The sequence below is a fragment of the Odocoileus virginianus genome, chromosome 24 (genome assembly GCF_023699985.2).
Source record: "Odocoileus virginianus isolate 20LAN1187 ecotype Illinois chromosome 24, Ovbor_1.2, whole genome shotgun sequence".
NCBI classification, from domain to species: Eukaryota; Metazoa; Chordata; class Mammalia; order Artiodactyla; family Cervidae; genus Odocoileus; species Odocoileus virginianus.
This window is the reverse complement of record NC_069697.1, coordinates 22,607,800-22,635,749: the sequence shown is the minus strand read 5'-3', so window position 1 is coordinate 22,635,749 and position 27,950 is coordinate 22,607,800. Positions and strand designations below refer to the sequence as shown.

The following is a 27,950-nucleotide window of genomic DNA, read 5'->3' as shown; positions in this document are numbered from 1 at the left end:
TCCACTTTCCACTTTCCCGCATTGGAGAAGGAAGTGGCAACCCACTCCAGTGTTCTTGCCTGGAGAATCCCAGGGACGGCGGAGCCTGGTGGGCTGCCGTCTACGGGGTCGCACCAAGTCGGACACGACTGAAGCGACTTAGCAGCAGCAGCATCTTCTCTGGCAAACGGGCGGAGGCCACAAGAGGGAGCTCCAGACCGGCGCATGCGCAAAACCAACTCCGCCTGCAGCGCGTGCTTGGGAACTTTCGTCGGCTCCCTGCCGCTGAGTGGCTGGTTCCGCCGGTGGGTTTTCCGCGGCGCGCCGGGGAGGCGGGGCCTGCAGGACAAGATGGAGTTGTTGCAGGTCCTGAAGCGCGGGCTGCAGCAGGTCAGCGGCCACGGTGGCCTCCGCGGCTATCTTCGAGTTTTGTTCAGGTAGGCGGCCAGCCATGCTCTTGGCTTCTGAGACTGGATTTACCCTGGCTGGTTTCTTGGAAAGGGGTTCGGGCTTGGGTCACCTTGGAGCATCCGCAACTCTTCTCAAGGACAACCGGCCAAGTCAGCCTGGCTTCCCCCGGGCGGAAGTCTGTCCCGGGGTCTCCCGGAGACGGGTCAAGGCCGGCTGTAGAGACAGACTGTGACAGAGGTGAGGGCATATATGGGCTGCACCCCTGCTTTGCTTCCTGGAGAGTAATGAGCCTGCCAGAAGCTCACACTGCGTGACCTTGGGAAACTTTCGGGGTTTTTCCCCTTCCTTCGCTGGCCTTCACTTCCCTTCCGTGTACTGTAAGGAGTTAAACGAAGTGATTACAATTTTCCCCGACTAGTCCTTCAACTCGGTGAATTGGATGAGCAGCATCGTCCGGGGAAACGGAGTTAGAGACCTAGAGCCGAATGAAAGAGCCAGGTGTCCGTATCATTTTAAGATGAAACACTTTAATTTCCCGGTTTCCTGAAATTTATTGTTAACTCCAGTGCCTCAGGCCTAGGGACAATAGATTTTTTAAGGTAGTCCTGTAATTTGAAGGTATTGCGTCTATATATTTAGTGTATTTAAGGCATATCTGTTGGCTTAGTTTCTCTTCTCTTGTGCTGGGGACCATACCCAGCACCTCCTAGTTTTTCTCCTTGGCACAGCTGCCTATGTTTGTGAAAGTTAATACTCTCTTTTACCTATGTGTTGTAAATAAAGAATCTTTCCAAAATGTCTGTTTTCTTTTGGACATTCCCAGGGCAAATGATGTGAGGGTTGGCACGTTAGTGGGAGAAGACAAATATGGAAATAAATACTATGAAGACAACAAGCAGTTTTTTGGTAAGTGCAGTATTTTGGAGTATAAGTAATGGGAGTGAGATTGGGATTTGATTTTATTTTGTTTTCCATAATGTGCTTTTACAAAGTCCTTGTAAAAGGATGAAGAACTCAATAGAAGAAAGAAAAAGATAATCTGCAGGAAAAGAAAACTGTGTCACCCACAAAGGCATGAAAAGATGCTCATTCTTACTTTTTATTAAAAGAATACATGATTTTTTTATTTTTCAATTTTTATTGAAATGCAGTTGATTTACAGTGTTTCAGGTGTACAGCAAAGGGATTCATGTATGTGTGGATAAATACACATTCTTTTTTTACATTCTTTTCCTTTATAGGTTATTACAACATATTAAGGTCCTTTTTGGTTATCTATTTTATGTATAGTAGTGTGTATATTTTAAATCTAAATTCCTAATTTATCCCTGTCATCCTCACTTGTAATTACAGAAATGCAGCTCAGAAAACAGCGTTATCTTTTTTCACCTGTTGAATTTTGAAGTATTTGCCAATCTGATAAATACTTATTGGGGAAATGTCATAAGAGTATATACATTAGGACTTCCCTGGTGGTCTAGTGGCTTGGATGGCATGCTCCCAGTGCAGGGGGCCCGGGTTCAATCCTTGGTCAGGGAACTAGATCCCACATGCCCTAAGAGTTTACATTCCACAACTAAAGATCCTGCATGCCACAAGGAAGATTGAAGATCACATGTGCCACCACTAAGACCTGGTATAGCCAGCTAAATAAATATATATTTTTTTAAGGTATATACATCAGTACAGTCCTTTTGGAGGACAGTCAGTAAATTTTCTTAAAATTTACGTTGTACATATCTTTTGTCCTAGCACTTCAACTTCTAGGAATCCACCTTAAATATTCTTGCAAAACAAAAACAACCATTGCAGCATTGTTTTACTAGTAAATTCTATAAGCAACATTAATGGTGCATCAGTTGGATACTGATGAATTGCATTTTTTATAATACTTTGTTGTTATTAAGAATGATATAAACCAGTACATTTTATATAGAAAGATGTCAAAGATGTTTGTGACACAAGAAACTCCAGGTGCAGAGCAATGTTTGATATCCTCATAGGAAGAAAATTAAGCTTTTTGTGTTCATATTCTAAATGCTGGAAGGAAATACAAGAAACTTAGAAGTATTATCAGGTGGTAAAGTTCTGTTCCTCCATGTTGAAACTTTGTAACTCTGAAGTTTACTTCATTAATGTCTCTCAGCCCCAGCTTCCTCATGTTATAAAGCAGCATCATAATAATATTTGCCTCATAAACTTGTATAAAAAATAGATTAAAAGTGAATGGGAGGAGCTTACCCAAATGTAGGACTTCAGCCTCAACAAGATTAATTCTCTGTTGTGAGGGGCTGGTCTGTGCATTATGGAATGCTAGCATCCTTGGCATCGACCCACCAAGTGCCAGGAACACTTCCCTTCTGCACTTGTGACAACCAAAAATGTCTCCAGACTTTGCCAAGTGTCCCCTGGGGGCAAAGTTGCCCCCTGTTGAGAACCACTGGCCTATTGCTCGGGCTGTAAGTGCTCAAAAAATATTATACTACTGTTGCTATTATTATTACCTTCTTGAACTGTTGGAAATTTTTTGCCATGTGCATTTGGTTTTTTTATAATAAAAAAATTATCTTTTGATTGAGATTAATAGTATCAGAGAGGGAATAATTAGGGGGAAAACTTAAAAGGTGAAATAAAATGGCCTTGAGTGCCATGTGCATTCTAAACACGTATAACATACATTATCTACTTTAATATTTAACATCTACTGGAGGTAAGCACCTGAATCCTCCCCCTCCCTCATTTTACAGAGGAAACTTGGTCATGGACCTTAATAATATTTTTAGGAATATGTAAATCATGTATCCATGTGTGACTTCATTGGATACAGTTTGGTCTACAAGGAGTAGACAGCAATACCTTAACACTCTGTAACCATAATATTTTAATATTTAGGCAAATCATAGTTTTAGGCCTGCAGTTGATTTTAAGAGATTATCAAAAAGCTGTTTTTTTTTTTTAATAGAGAAAAAAACTGAGGCCCAAGAAAATGTCTTATCCAGAAGGAACTTAATTAAATAACATCTAGGTAGTGGCAGAGCCCCAGGCCAAAATTCTTTCTTTTCATTGCTTTGTTACAAACTGCTGCTGCTGCTGCTGCTGCTAAGTTGCTTCAGTCATGTCGACTCTATGCAACCCTATAGACAGCAGCCCACCAGGCTCCCCCATCCCTGGGATTCTCCAGGCAAGAACACTGGAGTGGGTTGCCATTTCCTTCTCCAATGCATGAAAGTGAAAGTGAAGTTGTTCAGTCGTGTCCAACTCTTCACGACCCCATGGACTGCAGCCTACCAGGCTCCTCTGTCCATGGGATTTTCCAGGCAAGAGTATTGGAGTGGGTTGCCATTGCCTTCTCCTTTGTTACAAACTAGTATAATATTAAACTTCCTTCATTTTTCCCCTTTTCTTCTTTCTATTTTTGCCTCACACTGGAAATATCTTTACTTTTGCTGATTTAAAAAGTGATATATTTTGTTGTAAAACATTGAAACTTAGTGTATGAAGTGAAAAAGGAAAGCTTCCTTGTCTCATAGTTTTACGCCACTTTAATAGTGTTTTATATATATATATATTTCAAGATTCTTCAGTGCATAAGTAAGCATTCATTTTTTAAAATTATGTAATGCATGTTGTTTGTAAACTGAAATACTTTTACTTAAAAATCATGGGTCATTTTTCCCATAGTAAGTTGAAGGTATCTACAGCATTCTTTTCTGTTTGAACACTTGTTTTGTATTTTCTTATTTTACAAATTTTCACACCATTCTTTTTAATAGCCACACTGTATTCCACTGTATGGAAGAACCATTATCTTCTTGAATAGTTCACTATTGGTAGACACTTACATTGCCTTCAACTTTTGGCTATTAGAGACATTGCTGCGGTGGACTTGGTTGTAACAATGTCCACATTCACTTGTGTAAGTGTTCTAAGAGTAAATTCCTGTAAGTGGAATTGCTGAGTCTGAGTATGCACATTTAAAATTTTGATATATATAGATTATGAGATTGTTAAAGCCCAGCTCTATCATGGCATCATTTTGCTTATTGGCTTAAAATTCATTACAAGGATGAATTCAGTATTCCCTTTGTGGGGGTGAGGGCAGTGAGGAAGAGATGAAAGAAATTAATGTTTATTATGCACTTATGTGCCTGATACTAAACTAGGTGTGTGTATGTGTGATATTTAATTTTCATAGCAAAGTTAAGATGTGGGTATGATCATCCACTTTTAATAGTTAAAGAAACTGAGGCTCATAAATTGCCTAACAAATAACTTGCACTGATAATAAATGACTGTCTTGTATAGCACAGGGAATTCTACTTAACACTCTGTAATGGCCTATCTGGGAAAAGAATCTTAAAAAAGAGTGGATATATATATATATAAAACAGATTCACTTTGCTCTACACCTGAAACACATCATTGTAAATCAACTATACCCCAATAAAAAGTAAAAGGAAAAAAAGTGACAGTGTTCATTAAAATACAGGCCTTTGCCTAACAGTTTTGTAAATTGTGGTTAGGCTCTCAGCTGCTTCATAGAAATTTGTTAAAACATGCAACCATACTATTTGGATATCATGAGCTGTTCTACTTATCTAACCATCATATATAATGTTTGCTTATTATGTAATAACCACCAATTTCCTAAAGAATCTCTGATGGTATTTAAAAATATTTATATGGAAACCTGTAGCTCAAATGTGATTGCTGTGAATACATTTCTCTTGCCCCAGTTTCAGGAGGAGTGCTTTTCTCTCCTGAATACCCAGAATGACTGGAAACATATTCCCCTTCCCTCTCTGATACACGCTTGGCAGGGGGCCTGGGGGAGAAGCAAGGGTTCTGCCCTGTGGAAAAGGCCTGAGCCCCACCCACAGAGTTAGCTCATTGCCCTAGAGGGGTTTTCCTGAGGTGGCCGCTAGGTTGTTGATAAACCTTGCCCTGTCCTTCCTGGAGTTTGCCTGCAGTAGTACATCCGGGTCTCTGTAGTTCTCTTTCTCTTACATAAGAGCATATAAAAGTCTTTTCTTAATAAAAAGATTACTTTGATACTATGCAGTTATGCTGTTTTAGAAAGCTGGTCTTTATCTCCTCACATCTCTCTAAACTACACTTTGATCTTTCCATCCAGGCCGTCACCGATGGGTTATATATACTACTGAAATGAATGGCAAAAACACATTCTGGGATGTGGATGGAAGCATGGTGCCCCCTGAATGGTAGGCTGCATCAGCATTTTATTTTATTTGAGTTGGCAATATTTGTTGCATCACACAAATATTTGTCAAATTTCCATTCCTAAGTTAATCGGTGGTGTTCTGAAAGCATCGGCCCCAATTGTGATGGCTGTGTGATTAGTTATCCTAGAAATTAGTAGCTTAAAACAACAATAAGTATTTATCTTGGAGTTTTTGTGGGTCAGAAGTTCAGATAAGACAGAACAGGAATGGCTTATTTCTGCTCCAGGATGTCTGAGGCTTCAAGGGGAAGACTCAGAGGGATGATGCTGGAATCATCTTGTTACTGATTACATCCCATGGACCCTGATTGAGACTGACTCAACACAAGCCTTATTCACTGGCCTAAGAATGGAGAAGCAGGAACTGTGTCCACAGATCAACTTCTTGCCCAGTTGGCAATAGTTGTTGTTCAGCTGCTTGGTCGTGTCTGTCTCTTTGCGACCCCGTGGACTGCAGCACGCCAGGCTTTGCTGTCCTTTACTATATCCCCAAACTCTTGCTCAGACTCATGTCTGTTGAGTTGATGATCCCATCCAACCATCTCATCCACTGTTGCCCCCTTCACCTGCCCTTAGTCTTTCCCAGCATCAGAATGTTTTCCAGTGAGTTGGCTCTTCATATCAGGTGGCCAAAGGATTGGAGCTTCAGCTTCAGTATCAGTCCTTCCAATGAATACTCAGGATTGATTTCCTTTAGGATTGATTGGTTTGATCCCCTTACAGTCCAAAGGGCTCTCGAGAGTTTTCTCTAGCACCACAGTTAAAAAGCATCAGTTCTTCGGCTCTCAGTCTTCTTTGTGGTCCAACTCACACATCCGTACATGACTACTAGAGAAACCATAGCTTCGACTATATGGACCTTTGTCAGGAAAGTGATGTCTCTGCTTTTTAATATTCTGTCTAGGTTCGTCATAGCTTTTCTTCCAGCGAGCAAGCATCTTTTAATTTCATGGCTGCAGTCACCCTCTGCAGTGATTTTGGAGCCCAGGAAAATAAAGTCTCTCACTGTTTCCATTGTTTCCCCATCTATTTGCCATGAAGTGATGGGATCGGATACAATGATTTTAGTTTTTGAATGTTGAGTTTTAAGCCAGCTTTTTCACTCTTATTTCACCTTCACCAAGAGGCACTTGAGGTCCTCTTCGTTTTCTGCCATAAGGGTGGTGTCATCTGCATTTCTGAGGTTGTTGATATTTCTCCCGGCCGTCTTGATTCCAGCTTGTGCTTCATCCAGCCTAGCGTTTCTCATGATGTACTCTGCATAGAAGTTAAATAAGCAGGGTGACAATATACAGCCTTGATGTACTCCTTTTCCAATTTTGAACCAGTCCGTTGTTCCATGTCCAGTCTTAACTGTTGCTTCTTGACCTGCATGCAGGTTTCTCAAGAGGCAGGTAAGGTGGTCTGGTATTCCCATCTCTTTAAGAATTTTCCACAGTTCGTTGTGATCCACACAGTCAAAGGCTTTAGCATAGTCAATGAAACAGAAGTAGGTGTTTTTTGGGAATTCCCTTGCTTATTCTGTGATCCAGCAGATTTGGCAATTTGATCTCAGGTTCATCTGCCTTTTCTAAATCCAGCTTGTACATCTGGAAGTTCTTGGTTCACATACTGTTGAAGCCTAGCTTGAAGGATTTTGAGCATTACCTTGCTAGCGTGTGAAATGAGTGCAGTTGTGCAGCAGTTTGAACATTCTTTGGCATTGCCCTTCTTTGAGATTGGAATGAAAACACCTTTTCCAGTCCTGTGGCCACTGGTGAGTTTTCCACATTTGCTGGCATATTACTGAGTGCAGCACTTTAACAACAACATCTGTTAGGAGTTGAGATAGCTCAGCTGGAATTCCATCACCTCCACTGACTTTTTTTGTCTTCCATGAGGCCCCGTGCCTCTGCTGGAGACCCTCAAACACAGCTAGGTCTGGCTCAGTCTCTTGTGGGGGATCACTGCTCCTTTCCCTGGGGTCCTGGATCACAGAAGGTTTTTTTTTGTGTGTTCTCCAAGCATCTTTGGCTGTATGCATTAGTCTGCCAGGAAAGGTAGGGCTCCCCCCACCCTCAGGGAGTGGGGTGCCGCTTCCTTTTTATCCTTTTTTTGTCATTAATGTCTGGTCATCACTGTTGGTAGGTTTGCCATTTAATATGCTAATATCATAGAAATCAATGTATAAGATGACTCAGGGATTATAGTTGGAGGTCAGATTCATTGGTTGGTCTCATCTGGTTTCATCTGAGTCTTTGCTTGTAGCTTCCTTTCTTATCTCTGGACCCTTTAACTTAAAAATTTATGTTCACTTTTACTAAACGTGTGGGTGGAGGTAGGGGATTGTTTGGCTGGTTTTAAGCAAGGACACCCTGGCTGAAGGTGGGGTTTGGAGGGTTTGAGCAAAGACCTGGAGCAGCTCTGACAACAGTCTGGAGATGCATTCTCTCAGCGTCTGGCAATTGATGCTGGCTTTAAGCTGGGGGCATGGCTGGGCTGTTGGGTTAGAATACCCTCACGTAGCCTGAGCCTCCTCAGGCAAATGCTCTGAGAGGGAGCGCCAGGCAGAAGCCATGTCGCCTTATCCTAGTTAGTGTTGGAAATCATCCAGTACTGAGTCTGCATTCCCTTGACTGAGGCAATTAGAAAACTCTGTTCATGTTTAACAGGAGAGGTGTAGACTGTCTCTTGATGGAGAGGTGTCACCAATCATATTATATGTTGGGTTACATAATGGTGTGGCTGTCTCTGAGGAAGTACAGGGTGCTGTACTATCACTTGGCCATAGTGAAGAGAAAGGGTGAGAGAGCTCTGGCTCTGATCTTATTCAGCAGTTCAACTTAAAGTACATTCCTTAAACTCTGGGGCTTGGATTTCTCATCTGTTAAAGGAGATTCCCTCAAATTCCTTAGGTCTCTAAAAACTATGATTTTTTAATATGTCTATTTTAAAAATAAAATTTCAAATTGCATACTTGAATTACCAAATTTTTAATAAAAATAGTTCAAATAAAGTATTTATATCTATTTCATAGATGCTGGTAGATATACTCTAGAGATCTCTAAACTCTAGAGATCCTTTCTAGAAGATCCTGGTCTAGAAAATTTTACAAAAAAAAACCCACACGTAAAAATAAAGTATCAGGTTAATTGTGATCTTTTAGTTGACCTTGATCGTCCGAAATAGTTTGGGGCTCTATTGAGTAGAAACTGAGATAATCTCATAGTATTCACTTCCACTCTAAAGGCGCAAGTAGAAATCCAGGCCCTGAGTGCGTGGTGAAGCGCTGCTGTGAGACAGCTGCGGAGGCTGGGCGTCACAGCGGCCTGAGCGCAGGCGCCCCACCAGCGAGGGCGGCGGTGCTCTTCCCTCTCTCCAGCTCCACCAGGGGGGATCCAGCCCAGGGTTTCCAGATACCAGTTTTCAAGAGAAAGTAGAAATCTATATTCCTTTATGAGATTTGTTTTCTGTTTGTTTGTTCTTGACTGTTTGTTTTAAAGATGTTTGTCAGTTTAAATATCACACTGTCCAGTAGAACTTTCCGTGATGATGGAAATGTTCTATGACTGTGCTTTCCACGGGGCTTCCCTGGTGGGTCAGTGGTAAAGAATCCACCTGCCAGTGCAGGAGGCGCAGGTTTGATCCCTGGTCGGGAAGCTCCGCTGGAGGAGGGCATGGCAGCCCACACCAGTGTTCTTGCTTGGGAAATCCCATGGACACAGAAGCCTGGCGGGCTGCAGTCCACAGGGTCGAACAGAGTCCAGCACGACTTAGCGACTGAACTACAACAAAACCACCAGCCTCATGTAGCCAAAGCACCTTGAAATGTGGCTAATGTGACTAAGAAAGTGAACTAATCTAATATTTTACTTATTTATTTTATATTTTTTATTTTGTCTTTAGTAACTTTATTTGTATGGTTCAAATGATTTTTTTTCCACTTATTTTTATTAGTTGGAGGCTGATTACTTCACAATATTGTAGTGGTTTTTGTCATACATTGACATGAATCAGCCATGGATTTTCATGTATTCCCCATCCCTATCCCCGCTTCCACCTCCCTCTCTACCCAATCGCTCTGAGTCTTCCCAGTGCGCCAGGCCTGAGCACTTGTCTCATGCATCCAACCTGGGCTGGTGATCTGTTTCACCCTAGATAATATACATATTTCGATGCTGTTCTCTCGAAACATCCCACTCTCGCCTTCTCCCACAGAGTCCAAAAGTCTGTTCTGTACATCTGTGTCTCTTTTTCTGTTTTGCATATAGGGTTATCGTTACCATCTTTCTAAATTCCGTATATATGTGTTAGTATACTGTATTGGTCTTTATCTTTCTGGCTTACTTCACTTTGTATAATGGGCTCCAGTTTCATCCATCTCATTAGAACTGATTCAAATGAATTCTTTTTAATGGCTGAGTAATATTCCATGGTGTATATATACCACAGCTTCCTTATCCATTCGTCTGCTGATGGGCATCTAGGTTGCTTCCATGTTAATATTTTATTTTAATTGAACAGTCTACTTGATTGGACAGAGTAGTTTTTTGTTTTCTTAAATTAATGTGAGCTAAGGAAAATATGTTTATAAGATTTCACGTACATACAGTTTTCAACTTCTGGTCCACTACTTGGACTCCTCAGGAGCATTTACTCCTATCAGTGGTGTAGTTTGAAGATTACGGTATTGGAGTATGTCTTTAATAAAACTCATTGGCTCTTAACATGAGAAAGCAGCACTGATGTTATTTGCTGCTGGATTTTTGTGCTCTTTTTAAGGGGAAGTAATAATCTATGGTCTGTTAAAATGTGAGGAGCTGTGATTTTAGGTCTGGAGCTATTTGCCTTCTCTGAAGGGGCATTCTTGTATGTCAGGGGCACTATTTGAGACCAAGATCTCAAAGTGGAGTGTTGGCTTTAGGCGACGAGGTATCCTGCAGTTTTCATTTATTTGGTTGATTGTTTTGGGGAGGGGTTGGTCCTGAAAGTGTGTAGAAGGCCTGTGGGCTGTCTTGTTCAGATGGATGGCCGTCCCCTTCAGAGTACCTATCTAGATAAGGAGTTGGGGGAGGGAATAGATTTAAATTATGTGGGATGAAATACATTTTAAATCATTAAACAGTTAAAAATCTGAAATGACAAGTACTATTCAGCCAAGCCAGTCCTTTTATATGTAAGATCTGAGATCACATAAAAAAGAAGCTGAAAGCTGTAAAAGATACATCACCTGCTAGGGTGCTGCCTGAGGGCAGTTGAAGATACAAAGCCGGGTTTCTTTGTGGACTGGAGCCCCCTGAGTTCTGAGCACCTCTGATGACCCTTGTTTGTAAAGGAAGCTTAAAGACTCCCGATGCGTCTTTGGTGGAGAAAGTGGTTTGGATTAGCTCGGCTGTTTGTTTCTCAGAACCCCCTTTTCTGAGTGAGTGCAATACACTGTAGAACTCTAATCTTACCTTGGTTTGACCTATGAATAAATCTGAAGTTGGGTTGATTTTTCTTTCATTAGAGAGCCATGTATTACGTATAAAGTAATGAACTATAGTTTGTCATCTTTATTCATTCAAATACCTATGGCAAAAAAAAAACCTATCGCATACCTACTGGGTGCCAAGAACAATTGTGGGCACTGAGGATACAGCAAGTGAGTGAAACAAAGCCCTTGCTCTCATGAGAGGAAGCAGAAAAACAAATATGTTATATGTTTTAGGAAACAGTAAATGCCAGGAAGCTGATATTCATAAAGAGATAGAGAGTGAGGGCCTTCTCTCGGGGGCGGGGCGGGGGGGGGTGGCTGTTTTATACAGGGGTTAGGGAAGGCTTCTTGAAGAAGTGACAGTTGACAAGGGGAGGGGATTGAGGTGGGGGGAAAATGAAGAGTTCCAGACAGCAGAAACCACAGGTGCAAAGGCCTTTTGTATCTGAGATGTATTGCTTGTATTCAAAAGAACAGCAAAGTGGCCAGTTTGGCTGGAATGGAAGGAGTGGGGGGAAGATGTCAGGAGATGAGGATGGAGAACTAGCTAGGGCCTACAGTGAAGTGAAGTGAAGTCGCTCAGTCATGTCTGACTCTTTGCGACCCCATGGACTGTAGCCCACCAGGCTCCTCCGTCCATGGGATTTTCCAGGCAAGAATACTGGAGTGGGTTGCCATTTCCTTCTCCAGGGGATCTTCCCGACCCAGGTATCAAACCTGGGTCTCCCGCATTGTAGACAGACGCTTTACCATCTGAGCCACCAGGGAAATCAGGGCCTACAGTAGCTACATCTAAATGTGGATCTTGTGGGTAAATTCTTTGGCTGTTTTTTTAAAGTTCTTAGGAAGTCACTGGAAGGTAAGAGAGAGTGTGATCTGTTGTACAGGTTTTTAAGTTTTATTTCTTTAGTTTTGGCTGTGCGGGGTCTTCGTTGCTATGCGTGGGCTTCCTCTAGTTGCAGTGTGCAGGCTTCTCACTTCAGTGGCTTCTCGTGGTGCGGAGCACAGACTCTCGGGCACGCAGGCTTCGGGAGCTGCAGCTTGAGGGCTCTAGAGCATGAGCTCAGTAATTGTGGCACACAGGCTTGGTTGCTCCGCGGCATGTGAGATCTTCCTGGACCAGGGATCAAAATAGCGTCCCCTGCATTGGCAGGCAGATTCTTACCCACTGCGCCACCAGGGAAGTCCTGTTTTACAATTTTTTAAAAACTGGGAACAATCCCAAATTTTCTGAAAAGTTCCAAGTACTTGAATCATTTCAAAGTAAGTTTCCAAAATGATGTCATATTACAACTGAATTAACTTTAGTATATAATTCCTACAAACAAATACATTCTCCTACATACATAGCTACAATGTAACCATCAAAGTTAGGAGATTAACAGTGATACACCACTGCTGTGTAATGTTCAGACCCTGTTTCAGGTTTCATCAGTGTTCTCAACAGTATCCTTTATGGCAAGAGGATCTGGTCATGGCTTTCATGTAGACCTTATTTCTCTCTAGTCTCTTTCACACTGGATTGGTTCATCAGTTTTTCCTTGATTTTTATGATCTTAATGCTTTACAAAATTATAGGCCAGTTGTGTTGAGGAGTGTCCCTCAGTGTAGGTTTGTCCAGTATTTTCTCATAACTTGATGCAAGCCATGGATCTGTGGCAGGAATGTCAGAAGCAATGTCAGGTTCTTCTTGTTGCATTTTCTTAATGGCTTCTGATTTCCCCAGACTTCTGCATTCTAAAGTTACTCATTTTCCCTTTACAGTTAGCATTTTATGGGGAGAAACTGTGTAACTATCCAGTTTCTCAACAAACTATAATTTATTTATAGCAGTATGAACTGTTATTTTAATCAATGGGTTATAGTCCATTAATGGACTTCCCAGGTGGCGCTAGTGGTAAGGAACCTGCCTGCCAATGCAGGAGACATAAGAGATACAGGTTCCATCCCTGGGTTGGGAAGATCCCCTGGAGGAGAGCATGGCAGCCTATTCCAGGATACTTGCCTGGAGAATCCCCATGGGCAGAGGAGCCTGGTGGGCTACAGTTCATAGTGTTGCAAAGAGTCAGACACAACTGAAGCAATGCAGCAGCAGCATAATCTGTTAATATAATTTGTTCTTTTATTGCTCAAATTGAGCTCAGTTTGACCAGTAGGAGTCCATTCAGTCTGGTCCTTTTAAAACATCTCCAGCATTCTTGGAGCACATTCTTTCTGACAAAAATTTTCCAGGTTCATCTTATGTTTTCCCTGCCCCACCCATGAAAACAGCCATTTCTTTGAGGAGCCCTGTGTTTGTTTTGTTTTCTTGGTGTTTTTCAGTAGAGAATAGTATTTAGAAGCTATAATAATATCTAAGTGCAAGGTATGCTCATTGCTGTTGGGGCATCACTGCTCCCAGGCTGTCTGAGTGGACAAGCTTAGTTGACTCTGACGATTGTGTGTGTATATATATATCTATATCTCTATCTTTTTTAGTCTACATATTGAAAACCATGCACCCCCAGCAATGTCACTGTATCCAGTCCAACACCACAGGTTATATTTCTAGTTTTTGCTCTTTCCATATTTCTGTTTTTTTTTTTTTAATAGAGTTACTTATTTGATGAATTCCACTCTACATATTGAAGTTCTCATTGCTTCCTTCCCACTCCCCACCTCTGAACTCCCTTCTTACCCCACTTTGCTTCCAACACCCCACATCAACTTGGCAGCTCCCCCTACCTCCCCACGTGGATGCCTTCTTCTCCGCAGGCAGGCTCTGTCACCTTACTAGTCTGTTGCCGCACTCCTCCTCTCCACCCACTGTGCCAAGCAGACAGATAACTGATTTTGCTTAGCCCCACGTAATGACTCTTGGGGGCTTTCCTGGTGGTATGGTGGTAAAGAATCTGCCTGCCAGTGCAGGACCCGCAGTAGAACACGGGTTCATTCCCTGGCTCAGGAAGAGCCCCTGGAGGGGGAAACAGCAACCCATCCCAGGATTCTTGGGGGGTTATCCCAGAGGATGGACAGAGGAGCCTGGTGGGCTATATAGTCCCTGGGGTCGCAGAGTCAGACATGACTGAGCACGCACGCGCAGTTGTCTACTCCTGTGTAACAGATTTTTCAAGTTTAGTTTAAAACAATAAACATTATCTTACAGTTTCTGTATAAGTTTGAGTGCAGCTTAGCTGGATATCTCTGGCTTGGACTCTCTCACAAGGCTACACAGAAGACACCGTGTGTTTGTTGCTGCTGCTGCTGTTCAGTGGCTCAGTCGTGTCTGACTCTTTGCGGCCCATGGACTGCAGCACGCCAGGCTTCCCTGTCCTTCACCGTCTCCTGGAGCTTGCTCAAACTCATGTCCATTGAGTCAGTGATGCCATCCAACCATCTCATCTTCTGTCATCCCCTTCTCCTCCTGCCTTCAGTCTTTCCCAGCATCAGGGTCATTTCTAATGAGTCGGCATCAAGTGGCCAAAGTATTGGAATTTCAGCTTCAGCATCAGTCCTTCTAACAAATATTCAGGGCTGATTTTCTTTAGGATGGACTGGTTGATCTCCTTACAGTCCAAGGGACTCGAAAGAGTCTTCTCCAACACCACAGTTCGAAAGCATCTGTTCTTTGTCACTCAGCTTTCTTTATGGTCCAACTCTGGCATCCATACATGACTACTGGAAAAACCATAGCTTTGACTATATGGACCTTTGTCAGCAAGGTAATGTCTCTGCTTTTTAATATGCTGTCTCGTTGGTCATAGCTTTTCTTCCAAGGAGCAAGCATCTTTTAATTTCATGGTTGCAGTCACCGTCCACAGTGATTTTGGAGCCCAAGAAAATAAAGTCTGTCACTGTTTCCATTGTTTCCCCATCTCTTTGCCATGTGAGGCTGCAGTCATAATGAGGTTTACATTTGGAAGGATCCACTCTCAAACTCATTCACGTGGCTGTAGACAGACCTTAGAACACTGGTGTCGGCCTCCCCTCAAGACTACCTCATGATGCAGCAGCTGGTTTTCCCAGGGCCACAGTCAGGAGCAGATGAAAGGGAGCACTGTAGTTGGAAGCCACAGTCTTTTTAAACCTAGTCTCAGAAGTGATACCCCACACTGGTGCTGTATTCTGTTGGTTAGAGTTGAGTCCATCAGTCTAACCCACACTCAAGATAACTAACTCAGGATAACTAACCAGACTCAAGAGGTGTGTCCACCAGGAGGATGTGGTCATTGGAGGTCATCTTAGAGGCTGCCCACCACAGAGACGCATTTTGAAGTAAGATGGACTCAACTAGATTTGCTGATAGATTGGATTTTGAGAGCAAAGGGTAGCTTCAAGATTTTGGCCTGAACTACTAGTGGTATATTAGCTGTGAAGAGGAGGAGCAGGCAGGATGGGAGAAGTGGAATTGAAAGGGGTAATCGAGAGTTCTATCTGAGATCCCTGTTAGACAGCCAAGTGAGTGTGGTGGGGAGATAGTTGAAAACATTAGTCTGAAGGTCAGAATAGAGGTTGGTACTGGAGATAGGACTTCCAAGTGTGATTTTACTTAGCATAGTATGCAGTTTTCATAAATTATGGGTAAAAGGGTTGAGAGACTCTGATCTTCAGTTAAATATCTAGCTCTGTTACCCTGGAAACCAGGTTAGATTGTATCAGTCATATTGCTGGATAAAACTGATCCTTGATTGGCAAACTGCATCTAGCTTGAGAGGACCTACAAATGCCTGATGAGTTAGCTGTGTTTGGGCTCCCCTGTCTTGTTGCTCTTAGAACCGGTATGTCCCTGGGAATGGCAGTCCTGGAGCCGTGCCTGTGTAGTTGTTAGCAGAGATGTTAGCTTTTGTGGACGTGAAGCTTTAAAGTCAGGGCGGCTCCTGCCCCTGCCTCCGTGGTTCTCATCTCCCTTGAGCCTGTGCTGTGGCATCTAGAGAGTCAAAGCCAGCAGCTTCTGGATGTCTGGGTGAGCCGAGGCCCCTGGATGAGCTCCGCAGGGACTCCCGGCGGGAGGAGCACCCGGTGTGGCCCCGTGTTCCTCAGGCTATGGCTCCTGCGCTCGGCCCTTCTGAGTTGTCAGGCGCCCTCCATGGCCTCTGACGGCCTCTGAGTCTGTTGAGTAGTTACCTCGGCTCACCTGGGGAAGGATTTCCCTTCAGAGGCATCCTTTCAGTGTTTTTGGTAGAACCAGGGCATATTTCTAATGAACTTGTGGCTCACTTAATGTTCCCCATCTTTGTGGTAACATGAGAAATTGTGTGGGAAAATGAGTTCACTTTGTCGGTCTTGTCTCAAAGTTTTCATTTTCTTTGAGCGTGTCAGCAGCCGGTGAGGTCTGTCAGCAGGTAAAGAAAAGGTGTCCATGGCAGTGCAGATATCTTGGATGGCCAGTGGAGCCACGTGAACCTTGAAAATTAACGAAATTATTGCCTAGAGCCCAGCACAGCACCCAGCTTACACATAGTTCATGCCATCGAGTGAATATTATTGAGCACCCGGCTATGTTTCCGGTACTCATGGGTTTGTGCATTTACACGGATGAAAATATATAAGAGCCTGTCCTGGAGTTTATAGTCACTTAATGAGTACTGACTGGTAGACTAATACTGTATTGTAACTTACTATCTGTTATTTCTCTTTGTTACAGTACCTTCCTTTTCTTATGTTTTATTCGTTTAAAGTGAAAGTGAGGTCTCTCAGCCCGACTCTTTACGACCCCATGGACTGTGGCCCACCAGGCTTCTCTGTCCGTCCGTCCGTGGGATTTTCCAGGCAAGAGTATTAGAGTGGGTTGCCATTTCCTTCTCCAGGGGATCTTTCCGACCCAGGGATCGAACCCAGGTCTCCCGCATTGTAGGCAGACGCTTTTGCCGTCTGAGCCGCCAGGGAAGTCCTTTATTCATTAATGGAGTTAGCAATTAGCTTTTAATTTCTCCTTTAACTTGATAGAATAGAATACTCAAAGTCTTTATTTCAGTGGATTACAAGTACTGTCTTATACCATTTTGGAGTACCCTTAATTTTATCTTTAACTTAGCTAATTGCCACCATCTATGCAGTAATGCACAATAATATTTATTTTCATTTTTATGGTAGTAAACCAAGTAAATAATCAGTATCTACATGAACTTTGACATGATAAAATTGTTGTTGAATACCAATAGAAAGAAAATTTGGGCAGTTTTTTGCATAATAGTGTAAAATTGCTGTTTTCATTTACATCAGGAGAAACAAAGTTTTGTTTGTGTGTGGTTTGAAATATTTGAACTCTGAAATCCTTTGAGCCAAGTTAAAAAAGCAAAAACCATGGCTTGCCTGGATTTTTCTTTACTGTGGATATACTTTTTTCCCACTTGGTGGCACCTTCTGTTCATTTTAAAGTAAATGTCTTTCCTTCTACCGTGTAGTGCACTGGTCTCTCCTCCTTATATATTAATTTTTCTTAGTAAAATTAATGATTAAATTACTCAAGTAATACATAAGTACTTTTTTAAATGTAGCTTATGTTCAAAAGTTTTCGTTTTTTTTTTTTTTTTTTTTTTTTACAGAAAATAATTTTGTCCTTGAAGATTTTTTTAGTGCCATGGTGACACTCACAATGGTTTTTCTTTTGTAGGGTTAATTTATTTAGGATACCTAGCACAGTCCATAGGGTTGCAGAATTGGACATGACTGAAGCGACAACACACACATATACATACACACAACCTCATTTTAGTCCGCACTTTTTTTTTGCACTTGACAGAAGATGTTCTAGAAGCCTCTGTAGAGAAGTGAGGTAGCAGGTGGGGAGGATTGCCTTGAGGTGATTACTTGGGGCTTGAGAGACTGGGTGGGTGGTGGTACCTTTTTAGGATGGGAAGACTAGGAGAAGGGTAACCTGTGAGGGTGGAGGGTAGGAATCAGAAGCCTCATTTTTGGATGTAGGAAATTTGAGATACCTGTCAGAAATCCAAGTGGACAATTATGTTAAATAAACAGCAGGATAGATGAATCTGTAGATTAGGACAGAGGTCAAGCCGGTAAAGAATAAGTAGTTAATAGCTAAGTAAGGAAGACAAGAGAGATTAGCATTTCAACAATCAGAGGAAGTCTAACTGTTGATTTTTGCTGAGAGGTTAAGTAATATAAGGACAGAGAAGTGTCTACATGCATTTGGCAGTGTGAACTTCATTGAATCTAAATGGAATCTGTTATTGAAAAAAATGTGGAGAGATCAGAAAAATTTAAAAAAATCTGTTGGGTGGGCAGGGATAATCCACATACACCCCTAAGAGGCAACCACTGTCAGCATTTGCCAAATTTCCTTTAGTCTTTTTAAATAAAAGTTTATGTTAGTTGTGTTCCTAATCATTCAGTTTTATTTACTTTTTTTTTCAGTCTTTTTTTTCCCTTGTTATTAAAAAGAATCCTTATAATCATGATTCTAAAAATGTACAGTTGTTATAGAAAACTTAAAAAATCCATAGAAGGACAAACAAAAATAAACTATAATTCCTTAGCCAAGAAATAAGCACTGTTAAGACTTTGTTCACTGACTGAACAGATACCTGTTTGTCTGCTTTTGAGTAGAGGAATGTTTTCAGAGGACTGCAATGTGGAGAACAGGTTGTAGTTTATTGCTTGCGTCTTCTTTAGAAGATTTGTGATTATAAATATTAATAACTATATATAGGTAAATGTGTGTATACAAATACATTTGTTATTTACAATGTTTTGTTTCTCTTCCCCCTCCCCTCACTTAATATAGCACAGATGTTTTCACTTAATATGCTGCTTGTCAGGTTGAGTGTTTTAGTGTAGAGGGGCTTTGAATATAGACAGGACTCATGGCAATTTGGGTTTAAAATGAATATTAACTGTAGCTGCAAACTTGAAAGTGTAGTTGCTCTTAAGCTTTGAGGATTTGTTTATGAATAGGATAACAAGATTAGTAACTTGAATATTTGTGCATAAAAATAAAAAACAATTATATTCTCTTGTTCTTTGATGAATGGTTAATGAACTCTAATGGAAAGAATTAAATTCTCCTAAGGAGTTATCTCCATGTGCAATGTTAGTTAATTATATCCCTTTAAGCATTTTAGGGCACGTTTATAAATGTAATATATTTGATTTTTTAAAATATCTTCAGATGCCCAGGGTAGGTAGATTAATGAACCCATCAAGCAAAATGTTCCTAAGCCCCTAAATGACTCTTGTTTATTCAAGCCAAAAATTTAAGGGTCCTTTTAAACTCTTTCTCTAGCAACCATTCTATCAGCATGTTCTTCCTGCTTTATTTTCTGAAAATATCCCATGCCTAATCACAACATCTGTGGCTGTTATCCCAGTCCAGAACACAGTAATGTCTTGCCTGGACTTCTGCAACCACTTAACTGGTTGGCTTACATTCTTATAATATACCAGTATTCCCAACATACTAAGTGATCATGTGTGTGTGTATGCACGCACACGTGCATGCAGTTGCTCAGTCGTGTCCGACTCTTTGTGACTTTATGGACTATATAGCCAGCCAGGCTTCTCTGTCCATGGAATTTTCCAGGCAAGAATACTGGAGTTCGTTGCCATTTCCTACTCCAGGCATATTCCTGACCCAGGGATCAAACCTGTGTCTTTGCATGTCCTGCATTGGCAGACAGATTATTTACCAGTTCGCCACCTGGGAAGATGATTAAGTGATTATAGAGTGATTATTTTAAAATGTTAACTCAGATTATGTCAGTACTCTGTTCAGAACTCTCCATTTAATTCTCATCATGATGAGAATTAAAATTCCAGCACCTTACTTGGTCTGCAGGGCTTCCCTGCTAGCTCAGTTGGTGAAGAATCGGCCTGCAATGCAGAAGACCCCAGTTCAATTCCTGGGTCTGGAAGATCCGCTGGAGAAGGGATAGACTACCCACTCCAGTATTCTCGGGTTTCCCTTGTGGCTCAGCTGGTAAAGAATCCACCTGCAATGCGAGAAACCTGGGTTTGATCCTGAGGTTGGGAGGATCCCATGGAGAAGGGAAAGGCCACCCATCCCAGTATTCTGGCCTGGAGAATTCCATGGACTGTCTAGTCCGTGGGGTCGCAAAGAGTCGGACACGATTGAGCGACTTTCACTTCACTTGGTCTGCAAGGCCCTGTGCCATCCTGGCCTTCCAGGTCTGTGTGCCCTGCCCAGTTCACCATCCTGCTGACTCTTGACTTGTTAGCCACATTGGCCTTCTGGCTTTTCCTCAAGGAGTGACCACACTGCCACCTCAGTCGCTTCACACTAGACGTTTCCCCAGGTCGCTCGGCTCATGCCCTCAGGTTGTTCGGTGTCTTCTCCGCGGCTCCTTAGACTGTCCAAGGGGAAGAGCCCCGTCCTCCTCTCGGCGTGTTTCTCCAGCTGCTGTGCTTCTTGGTAAGAATCGCGTTCTCCGTTGTGGTGCTAATGCCTAAATCAATGTCTCACATGTAGTAGGTGCTTAGTAGACATTTGTTAGATGAATGTGGGCTTACTGTTTTACTTGAAACAACTGTTATTTTGCCTTTTGGATACAGTAATTTTATTTGCTTCTGCTAGCTGATCCAAAAATGGAATATCTGTCACTTCTTTTATAGCTTTTCTATGAATTTGAAGCTGTTAATATATTTACCTCTGAATTCCACTCTAACTTCAGCCTGTCCTTTTTAATATCTTGTCCCACTGGATTGTATCTTAGTCATTTAGAATGTTATTTTCCTGAATAAATTGCCATGTCTCAATGCCAGAGAATATTGTCTTCCTCTTGATATATCTGCTCAATGTGTCCATCTTCAGATAGTAAGTGTTGTGTAAAATACTCTGAATTGAAATTAATGTTACTCAGTACAGTGGGTTGCAGGTTATTTTCAAAATAGTTCCTTTCTAATGTTTATTTTCTGTTCCAGAAAATGAGAATAACACATTATATTCACTATTCAGTGTAACATTTTAACAAAGATGTGTCATTGGAAAATTTCATACCTGATTGTGGAAATAAACTATGTAGTTTGGTGAACAAAGAACTACTCTGCAATTTCCAGACAAAATCTATTTGATGTTCACAGGTTATTAAAGTATAAAATATGCCAGACATAGTCATATGTAGAAATTTTTGAGGTTTCTAAATTAGAAAAATAGTTTGAACCTTTTCTATGTAACTATAGTGAAAGAAATTGTGCTGTGGGAGTGACGTGAGAAGAATTTCCATTAAGGTAGACTGAGAGAAACAGTCTGTCTGCTACTGAAACATTCAGTACTTTAAAGAGAGTGATTTTTTTCTTTTAAGTGATGGCCTAAAGTGGGATGAAATGGGGTTAGAAGTAGAAGAACCTACTTAATAGTCTCAAGTAAATGACAGATGACTTCAAGGAGGATTTAAAAACCTGCCAGTTGTTTTGAATCTCTAGTTGTTTTGAATTAGGATTTTAATTTTTAATAGCTTTCTTTTATCTTACAAAGTAGTACATGTTTGTTACAGAAAATTCAGAAAATAACAAAGCAAATAAAAGTCACCTATTGTCCTACCACACAGAGACAAACTACTGTTGATATTTTGATACATATTCTTCTCATTTCCCCTTTTCCTATGAATATATATCCTCTGTTTTTGTTTTTAATGTAAGTGGATTTTTTAAAGTGGCAGCCTGTGTTTGAATCCTGGCTTCACTATCATGGGCAAGTTATTTTTAAACTCTTGGTGCTCTAGTTTATTCATTTATTAAATCAGGTTAGTAACATCTGTCTCATAGAGTTGTTTTAAGAATTAAATGAGTTAATATTTCTAAATTGTTTAGAACAGTGCCATGACTTGACAAATGCTATCTAGTATCGTTCAGTAAATTAAGTAAATAACCTGCTTTTTAAGCTTAACATTTGGTGAGCATTTTCTTAAGTCATAAAGTATTCTCTGTTAACATAATATTTACTAAGGCTTTAATCCTCTGTCATGTGGATATGCCTGAGTTAAAGTATTCCCTATATTATTCTTGGTTTTGTTCTTGCTGTGTTTTTACTATTATAAGTAAAACTTTGGCCAGTATCCTTGCATGTAAGCGTTTATCCACACATTCTATTTTCTGTGGCACATTCCTACAAGTAAAACTGCTGAGTCCAGATGTGTACATGTTTTGTAGGTGTTTGGTACCTGCTGCCAAATTACCCTCAGTTGACATTCTCAGGGTAAATACAGTCACAGTATGTGAGTTTGATTTCTCTGTAACTTCACCAATACTAGATATTATTTTATTTGTAAATCTTTACCAGCTTAGCAAGTAAAAAGTTATATCTTGTTTTAATTTTTATTCCCTTGGTTGAACTTTTTTGTTGTTTTTTTCTTTTTATGACTTATCTTTTAACATCATTTATCTGTTTTGCTATTGGATGTTTAACTTTTTCTGTTTTGTAGTGGTAGATGAACTGCTTTTCTGTATATTTCCCCGTTTCTTTTATTTTTTAATCTTGTTTTCAGAGTTTTAGGACATAAACATACTTCAATTTTTATGTAATAAAATTACCGGTTTTTTTTCTTTATGGCTTTTGGACTTTGATGTTAAGCTCAGAAATGGTCCTTCATATTCTGTTAGCATCAACCCATCTTATGAATATAAATATTCTTGCACTTTTTTCTCAATGAAATTAATTGTCCTAGCATAATTTATTGAGAAAAATTTACTTTCCCCAATAGTTTGATATGCCAGCTTTACCTTATATATCCTTAAGTCTAGGGGATTTTGTTCTATTATTGTACTTTTGTATCAAATTCTTAGTACAAAGTTTTTGTACCAATTTTTATATTGTTCTAATGTCTGTGACTTTAAAGTCTGGTATTGCTAGCCTTCCTGATTGTTGTGTTTTCAAAGTGTTCTTAAGATAGGCTTGCAGCTGATCCTTAGAATTATAATTGTCAAACCCTATTGAGATTTTGATTCAGATTGCATTTAATTAAAAACAGTAATTACCGAGCTAACGAAGTTTGAGTTGGCTATCTTATAATGAATTATCTTTGGTTTTTATTTTGTTAAATATATCAATCTTATCCTATGGTTAGATGGATCTCAGGATTTTGACAGATACTTAAGTGCTGTCATCATCACAGCCAGTTTTCCTCTGTTGCTTGTATTTAAGCTCCTGATCACGATGTTCTTTTCAGCTGCTGGGAAACTGTTGAAGCCTCAGCTGTGTGATATACATGCTGTGGGACCTGGGGAAGGTCCACAACTGTTTCCTCTATTTTAAAATACAAAGTACTTAGTACTAACTGACTGAGTGACATGCATGAGAATGTTTCATAAACTGAAGTGGGGTGGAGTAATAACAGTTTTAGTATAATGAATATTTTTACCCCAGAAAACACTCTGGAGGGTTTGTGTGGTTTTTCTTAGTCTGTTTTTTTGTGTTTGTTTTTTTCTGTTTTCTGAAAAGTTGAAAAATCTTTGGTGTGTCTAGGCTCAGTGAGGTTAGGTGAAAGTATCTGAAACATGAGCACAGACTCCAGCCTTGATCCCCAAAGTCAATAATGTTTATTATCCAAGGAAAAGACTCAAAACTGCCTGTATTTTTGTTGCTGTTATTTGTTAATGTTTTGTTTCTGAAAAGGAAAACTGAACTTTTTATCTTTGTTATTAATATCCATCTTAAAGATCATTTACCATCACAGTCTGTTTTATATGGTGTACATTTTTATTTTTTAAATTCCCTATTAGGCTGTTTTATTCTTTCTTCAGAAATAAATCCCTCCATTTTGTACTTACAGTGGCTAACAACATCAAACTTAAGTAGTATGCTTTCAAAGAAAGAGAAGGTCTTCTTTTCCTGTTCCTTTCTACACTTCTTTTTGTGTTCCAGTCTTTCTGTTTTCCTCATGAACAACTGAAAATTGGATCAACCACCTGTGGGATGTATTTCCATTTGAGTTGTGTTGTAATTATGGTTTAATATCTTTTTAATTTTGACATACTTGAATATATTTAAGTACTAAGTTTTTGCGAAGAGTTGACTCATTGGAAAAGACCCTGATGCTGGGAGGGATTGGGGGCAGGAGGAGAAGGGGATGACAGAGGATGAGATGGCTGGATGGCATCACCAACTCAATGGACATGAGTTTGGGTAAACTCTGGGAGTTGGTGATGGACAGGGAGGCCTGGCATGCTGCGATTTATAGGGTCGCAAAGAGTTGGATACGACTAAGCAACTGAACTGAACTGAAGTTTTTCCCAAAGTGTAATCTGTTTTCATTACAAATATTTATCTCTTCTGTATTTATAACTTTTTGCCTTTCTGCCAGTCACCTTATTTATAGTCTCACTGACTTTATCATCAAGTTTAAGTTTATATTTTGTCCTGTAGGATAACAGTGGTATGAAATTGAAGTGGGTCTGATGCCAGGCCAACAGAGTTTTGTAGGCAATACTCTTAGTCCATTGGTGCCTTTAATTAATTGGAATAAAAATGACCCAAATGCAAGCCTGTTTTGCACAAACTCTTCAGTGTGAAAATCTAAGAGATATTGTTTCTTTAGGCTTTATTTAATAATATAGTTATAATAGAAGGGTTATATTAGGCTAGCAGATTATAAACATTTTCTTATTTCTTGTAGCTTCTTATTCTAACATAATGAGAATAAATTACTGTTTACTCATTCCCTGACTCCAGCCAATAGTCTTACCAGATGAACATTTTCAGATTTTATATGTTGGCAGTAAAAATTTCTTTTAGTTTTCTTTCCTTTTTTTGGCCTCACAGTGCAGTCTGTGGTATCTTAGTTCCCTAACCAGGGATTGAACCTGGGCCGTTGGCAGTGAAACCGCTGAGTCCTAACCGCTGGACCACCAGAGAAGTCCCTCCTCTTTTATTTTTTTTATTTTTTTATTTTTTTTTCCATTTATTTTTGTCCCTCCTCTTTTAGTTTTCTATCTCCTTTTAGCATTTTCTGTCTCTCTGTGAGCTCTCAGTTGAGTTACTGAATAGGCATATAAAAGCTTTGGACTCTGCTTCTTGAAATGTCATTTTAACTTTCAGGAGTCTTGATGGCAATTATTTGAATAAAAATGGCTCAGACAGTAAAGAATCTGCCTGTGGTTCAGGAGATCTGGTTTCAATCCCTGGGTTGGAAAGATTCCCCTGGAGAATTCCATGGACAGAGGAGCCTGGCAGGCTACAGTCCATGGGGTTGCAAAAAGTCGGACATGACGGAGCAACTAACGTTTTTTTGAACACACTTTTTTGTAGTTACCCAGGCTGACCCAAAAGGCAAAAGTTAAATATTTCTGCTGTGCCTTGACTTACAGGAAACCCCTTGGTGAGTAAGAGCTTTGGTTTTCCCAGCGAATCCCTCCTGCAGGTGGCTAGTGGATCCTGTCTCACCACCAGTGTCTGTAGTAGTCATGGTTTATTGGTCCAGGTTACTTTTCCTTTGGAGGATGTGAGAGAGAAAGCAGCCAGTGTGTGTAGACTTCCTCATTCTTCATTGTGTTAGCTGCTTTTGATATAATTATCTTTAGACACAAACATAGCAACTGTAATAATATTTTATTGACTTAGACAATTACCTAGCTGTATCTATCAATTACTGTTAGCAAATATTCTTAAACTTACATAGCATCATGAATTTTTCTCATTGGCTTTAGTCTTAGTTATTTTACTGAAACTTCCTTGACGTGCCCTTTCCTCTCTAGCTGGGTAATCCCCCCTGACCCCACCCCATCCCTTTTTTTTCCCTAGGAGCTGCAAATCTGTGCCTGTCCCCTCATTCCCTTTTCCTTTTTTAAATGTTGTGACATGAGGAAATGTCTTTTATTTTATGTACTTATTTTTTTAGAGTTCAGTAGTGTTTATTTACATTTTTTTCTTATAGAGTCATCTTTGTCTTTTTTAAAAATTTTTTCTTCTTCTTCTTTTTTTTCATCTTTGTCTTATGAGCTGAGTCTTGTTATGAATTCTCTCTCCCCTTCCTCTCCCATGTAAATTCAGCTTGGTTTTCTGCTCAGTTCTACTCTTTGTCCCTTGGACTTAGTTTCTTTCTTTTCTGTTATTAGAGTTTTCTGTAGTCCAAGGAAACACCCGGCTTCCTTCTTTAGGCCTGATTTCTGGCACCTCCCCCCACGTATCTTTTGACAAACACTTGAAGCTGAAACACTCGTGAACTTTGGGCTATAGTTGAACAATTTTATTATAACAAACTGTATGTCCTCTAGTGCTCAGACTTAAGCTTTGACTTAAGATGCATGCAGAGACCCTCTTCTTCGACAGGAGCCTCAAGGGTTTTAAACTAGAGCTTCATGAACCAGAGCATCCTGAGCATACTGAAACTGCGGATGCAGCCTCTAGCATCTAATAGTAATGCTGTACGTCATCAGTTCTAAACTACATTTTTATATCTAAAATTAAGATACATGTTATAATCAATAGTGCCACAATTTAATTAGCAGCATCTTCTTTTCTTTCTTAGTGATATATAAAATAATGGTGTATCTTAAAATTGATGGGGTCCAAGGTTTGATGACATATAATAATCATAAAAGCATTAGCTAACATTTGTTGAGTACCTACCGTGCACAGGAGTATTATCTGATTTAATCCTTATACTTTTCTTAGTAAGAATGTTCAGATGATAACAACCAAGGCATAGGAAAGTTCAGCCAGTTAGTGTTAGAGCTGAGATTTGAGCTCAAGCAACATCATAATTCCAGAGCTGCTCTCCTAGCTCTCTTCCTCCTACACTAGGCTGCCTCTTCATAACTGTCTTTTTTTTTTTTTCTCTCTTTAAGGCATCGTTGGCTTCACTGTATGACTGATGATCCTCCAACAGTAAAACCACCTACTGCTCGTAAATTCATTTGGACAAACCATAAATTCAATCTGAGTGGCACTCCACAACAGTACGTACCTTATTCCACCACTAGAAAGAAGATTCAGGAGTGGGTCCCACCTTCAACACCTTACAAGTAAAGACAATGAAAAGCGATTTACATGTAAAATATGGGGCTTTTCCTATAATTGTACTGGTTACTGTTAACTTGATTAAAGTTATTTGATTAGGCAGTGTCTTTTGTGCTTTTTTGTCCTTAACTTTGTTATTTATCAGCTGCAAAATAAAAGCTTACAAACATGGGTAACTGAAGTAGACTTCTACTGGGGCAGCTGTGTGGTTTCCAGTCCCGTCACCTGTGTGGTTGTGTCTGAGCTTTGTGACCCTGCCTTGATGCCATAGCTGATTGATAGGGGAGACCTAACACTGAGTTGAGCCAAACAGATCTTCTCATGGGAATTTGAAATTTGAATGGACAGACTAAGAGACACCAAAGTTGGATCACTTTTATGGTGGCCCTGTAAGAAAGTTAGGAGAGGTTTCCTGTTTCTAGAGTTTTGGTTCTCTCATAGTTTATTTGAATCTGTGAACGACCCCAGGATCCATTCCAATATATTTTTATTTCCTTAAGCCAAGTAAGGTCACTGACAGTTTACTTTTTTGCTCACAAATAAAAGAACTTTAACTAATATCCAGATTGGTTCCAAAAAATGGATTGTAGGAAATAAGGAATCTTGGAACTGGTTACGTTGTCATTCAGTTGCTCAATTGTGTCCAACTCTTCATAATCCCATGGACTACAGCACATCAGGCTCCCCTGTCCTTCACCATCTTCCAGAGTTTGCTCAAACTCATGTCAAATGACTTGCTGATGTCATCCCACCATCTCATCCTCTATTGTCCCCTTCTCCTGCCTTTAATCTTTTCCAGCATTAGGGTCTCTTCTAATAAATCAGTACTTCACATCAGGTGGCCAAAGTATTGGCGCTTCAACTTTAGCATCAGTCCTTCTGGTGAATATTCAGGGTTGACTTCCTTTCGGATTGACTGGCTTAATTTCCTTGCAGTCCAAGGGAGTGGAGAA

The 27,950-nt window shown here is 40.4% G+C and overlaps 1 protein-coding gene across 1 annotated transcript; it reads left to right on the top strand.

Moving 5' to 3' along the window:
• Positions 1 to 284: 284 nt before the first annotated feature.
• On the top strand, positions 285 to 27,099 carry NDUFA12 (NADH:ubiquinone oxidoreductase subunit A12). The gene is made up of 4 exons (XM_020877909.2): positions 285 to 416; positions 1,214 to 1,296; positions 5,525 to 5,612; positions 26,826 to 27,099. Exons 1-4 carry the CDS (start codon positions 331 to 333, stop codon positions 27,004 to 27,006), a joined length of 438 nt encoding a protein of 145 aa, XP_020733568.1. The 5' UTR covers positions 285 to 330; the 3' UTR covers positions 27,007 to 27,099.
• The last annotated feature ends 851 nt before the right edge of the window (positions 27,100 to 27,950 follow it).

What these genes read in the sequence shown, in the direction of transcription:
- NDUFA12 (XM_020877909.2), top strand. Translation starts at nt 331, where the DNA reads ATGGAGTTGTTGCAGGTCCTGAAGCGCGGGCTGCAGCAGGTCAGCGGC. An exon ending in TATCTTCGAGTTTTGTTCAG is followed by an intron (nt 417 to 1,213) that starts GTAGGCGGCCAG and finishes GGACATTCCCAG; the next exon opens with GGCAAATGATGTGAGGGTTG. An exon ending in AGACAACAAGCAGTTTTTTG is followed by an intron (nt 1,297 to 5,524) that starts GTAAGTGCAGTA and finishes CTTTCCATCCAG; the next exon opens with GCCGTCACCGATGGGTTATA.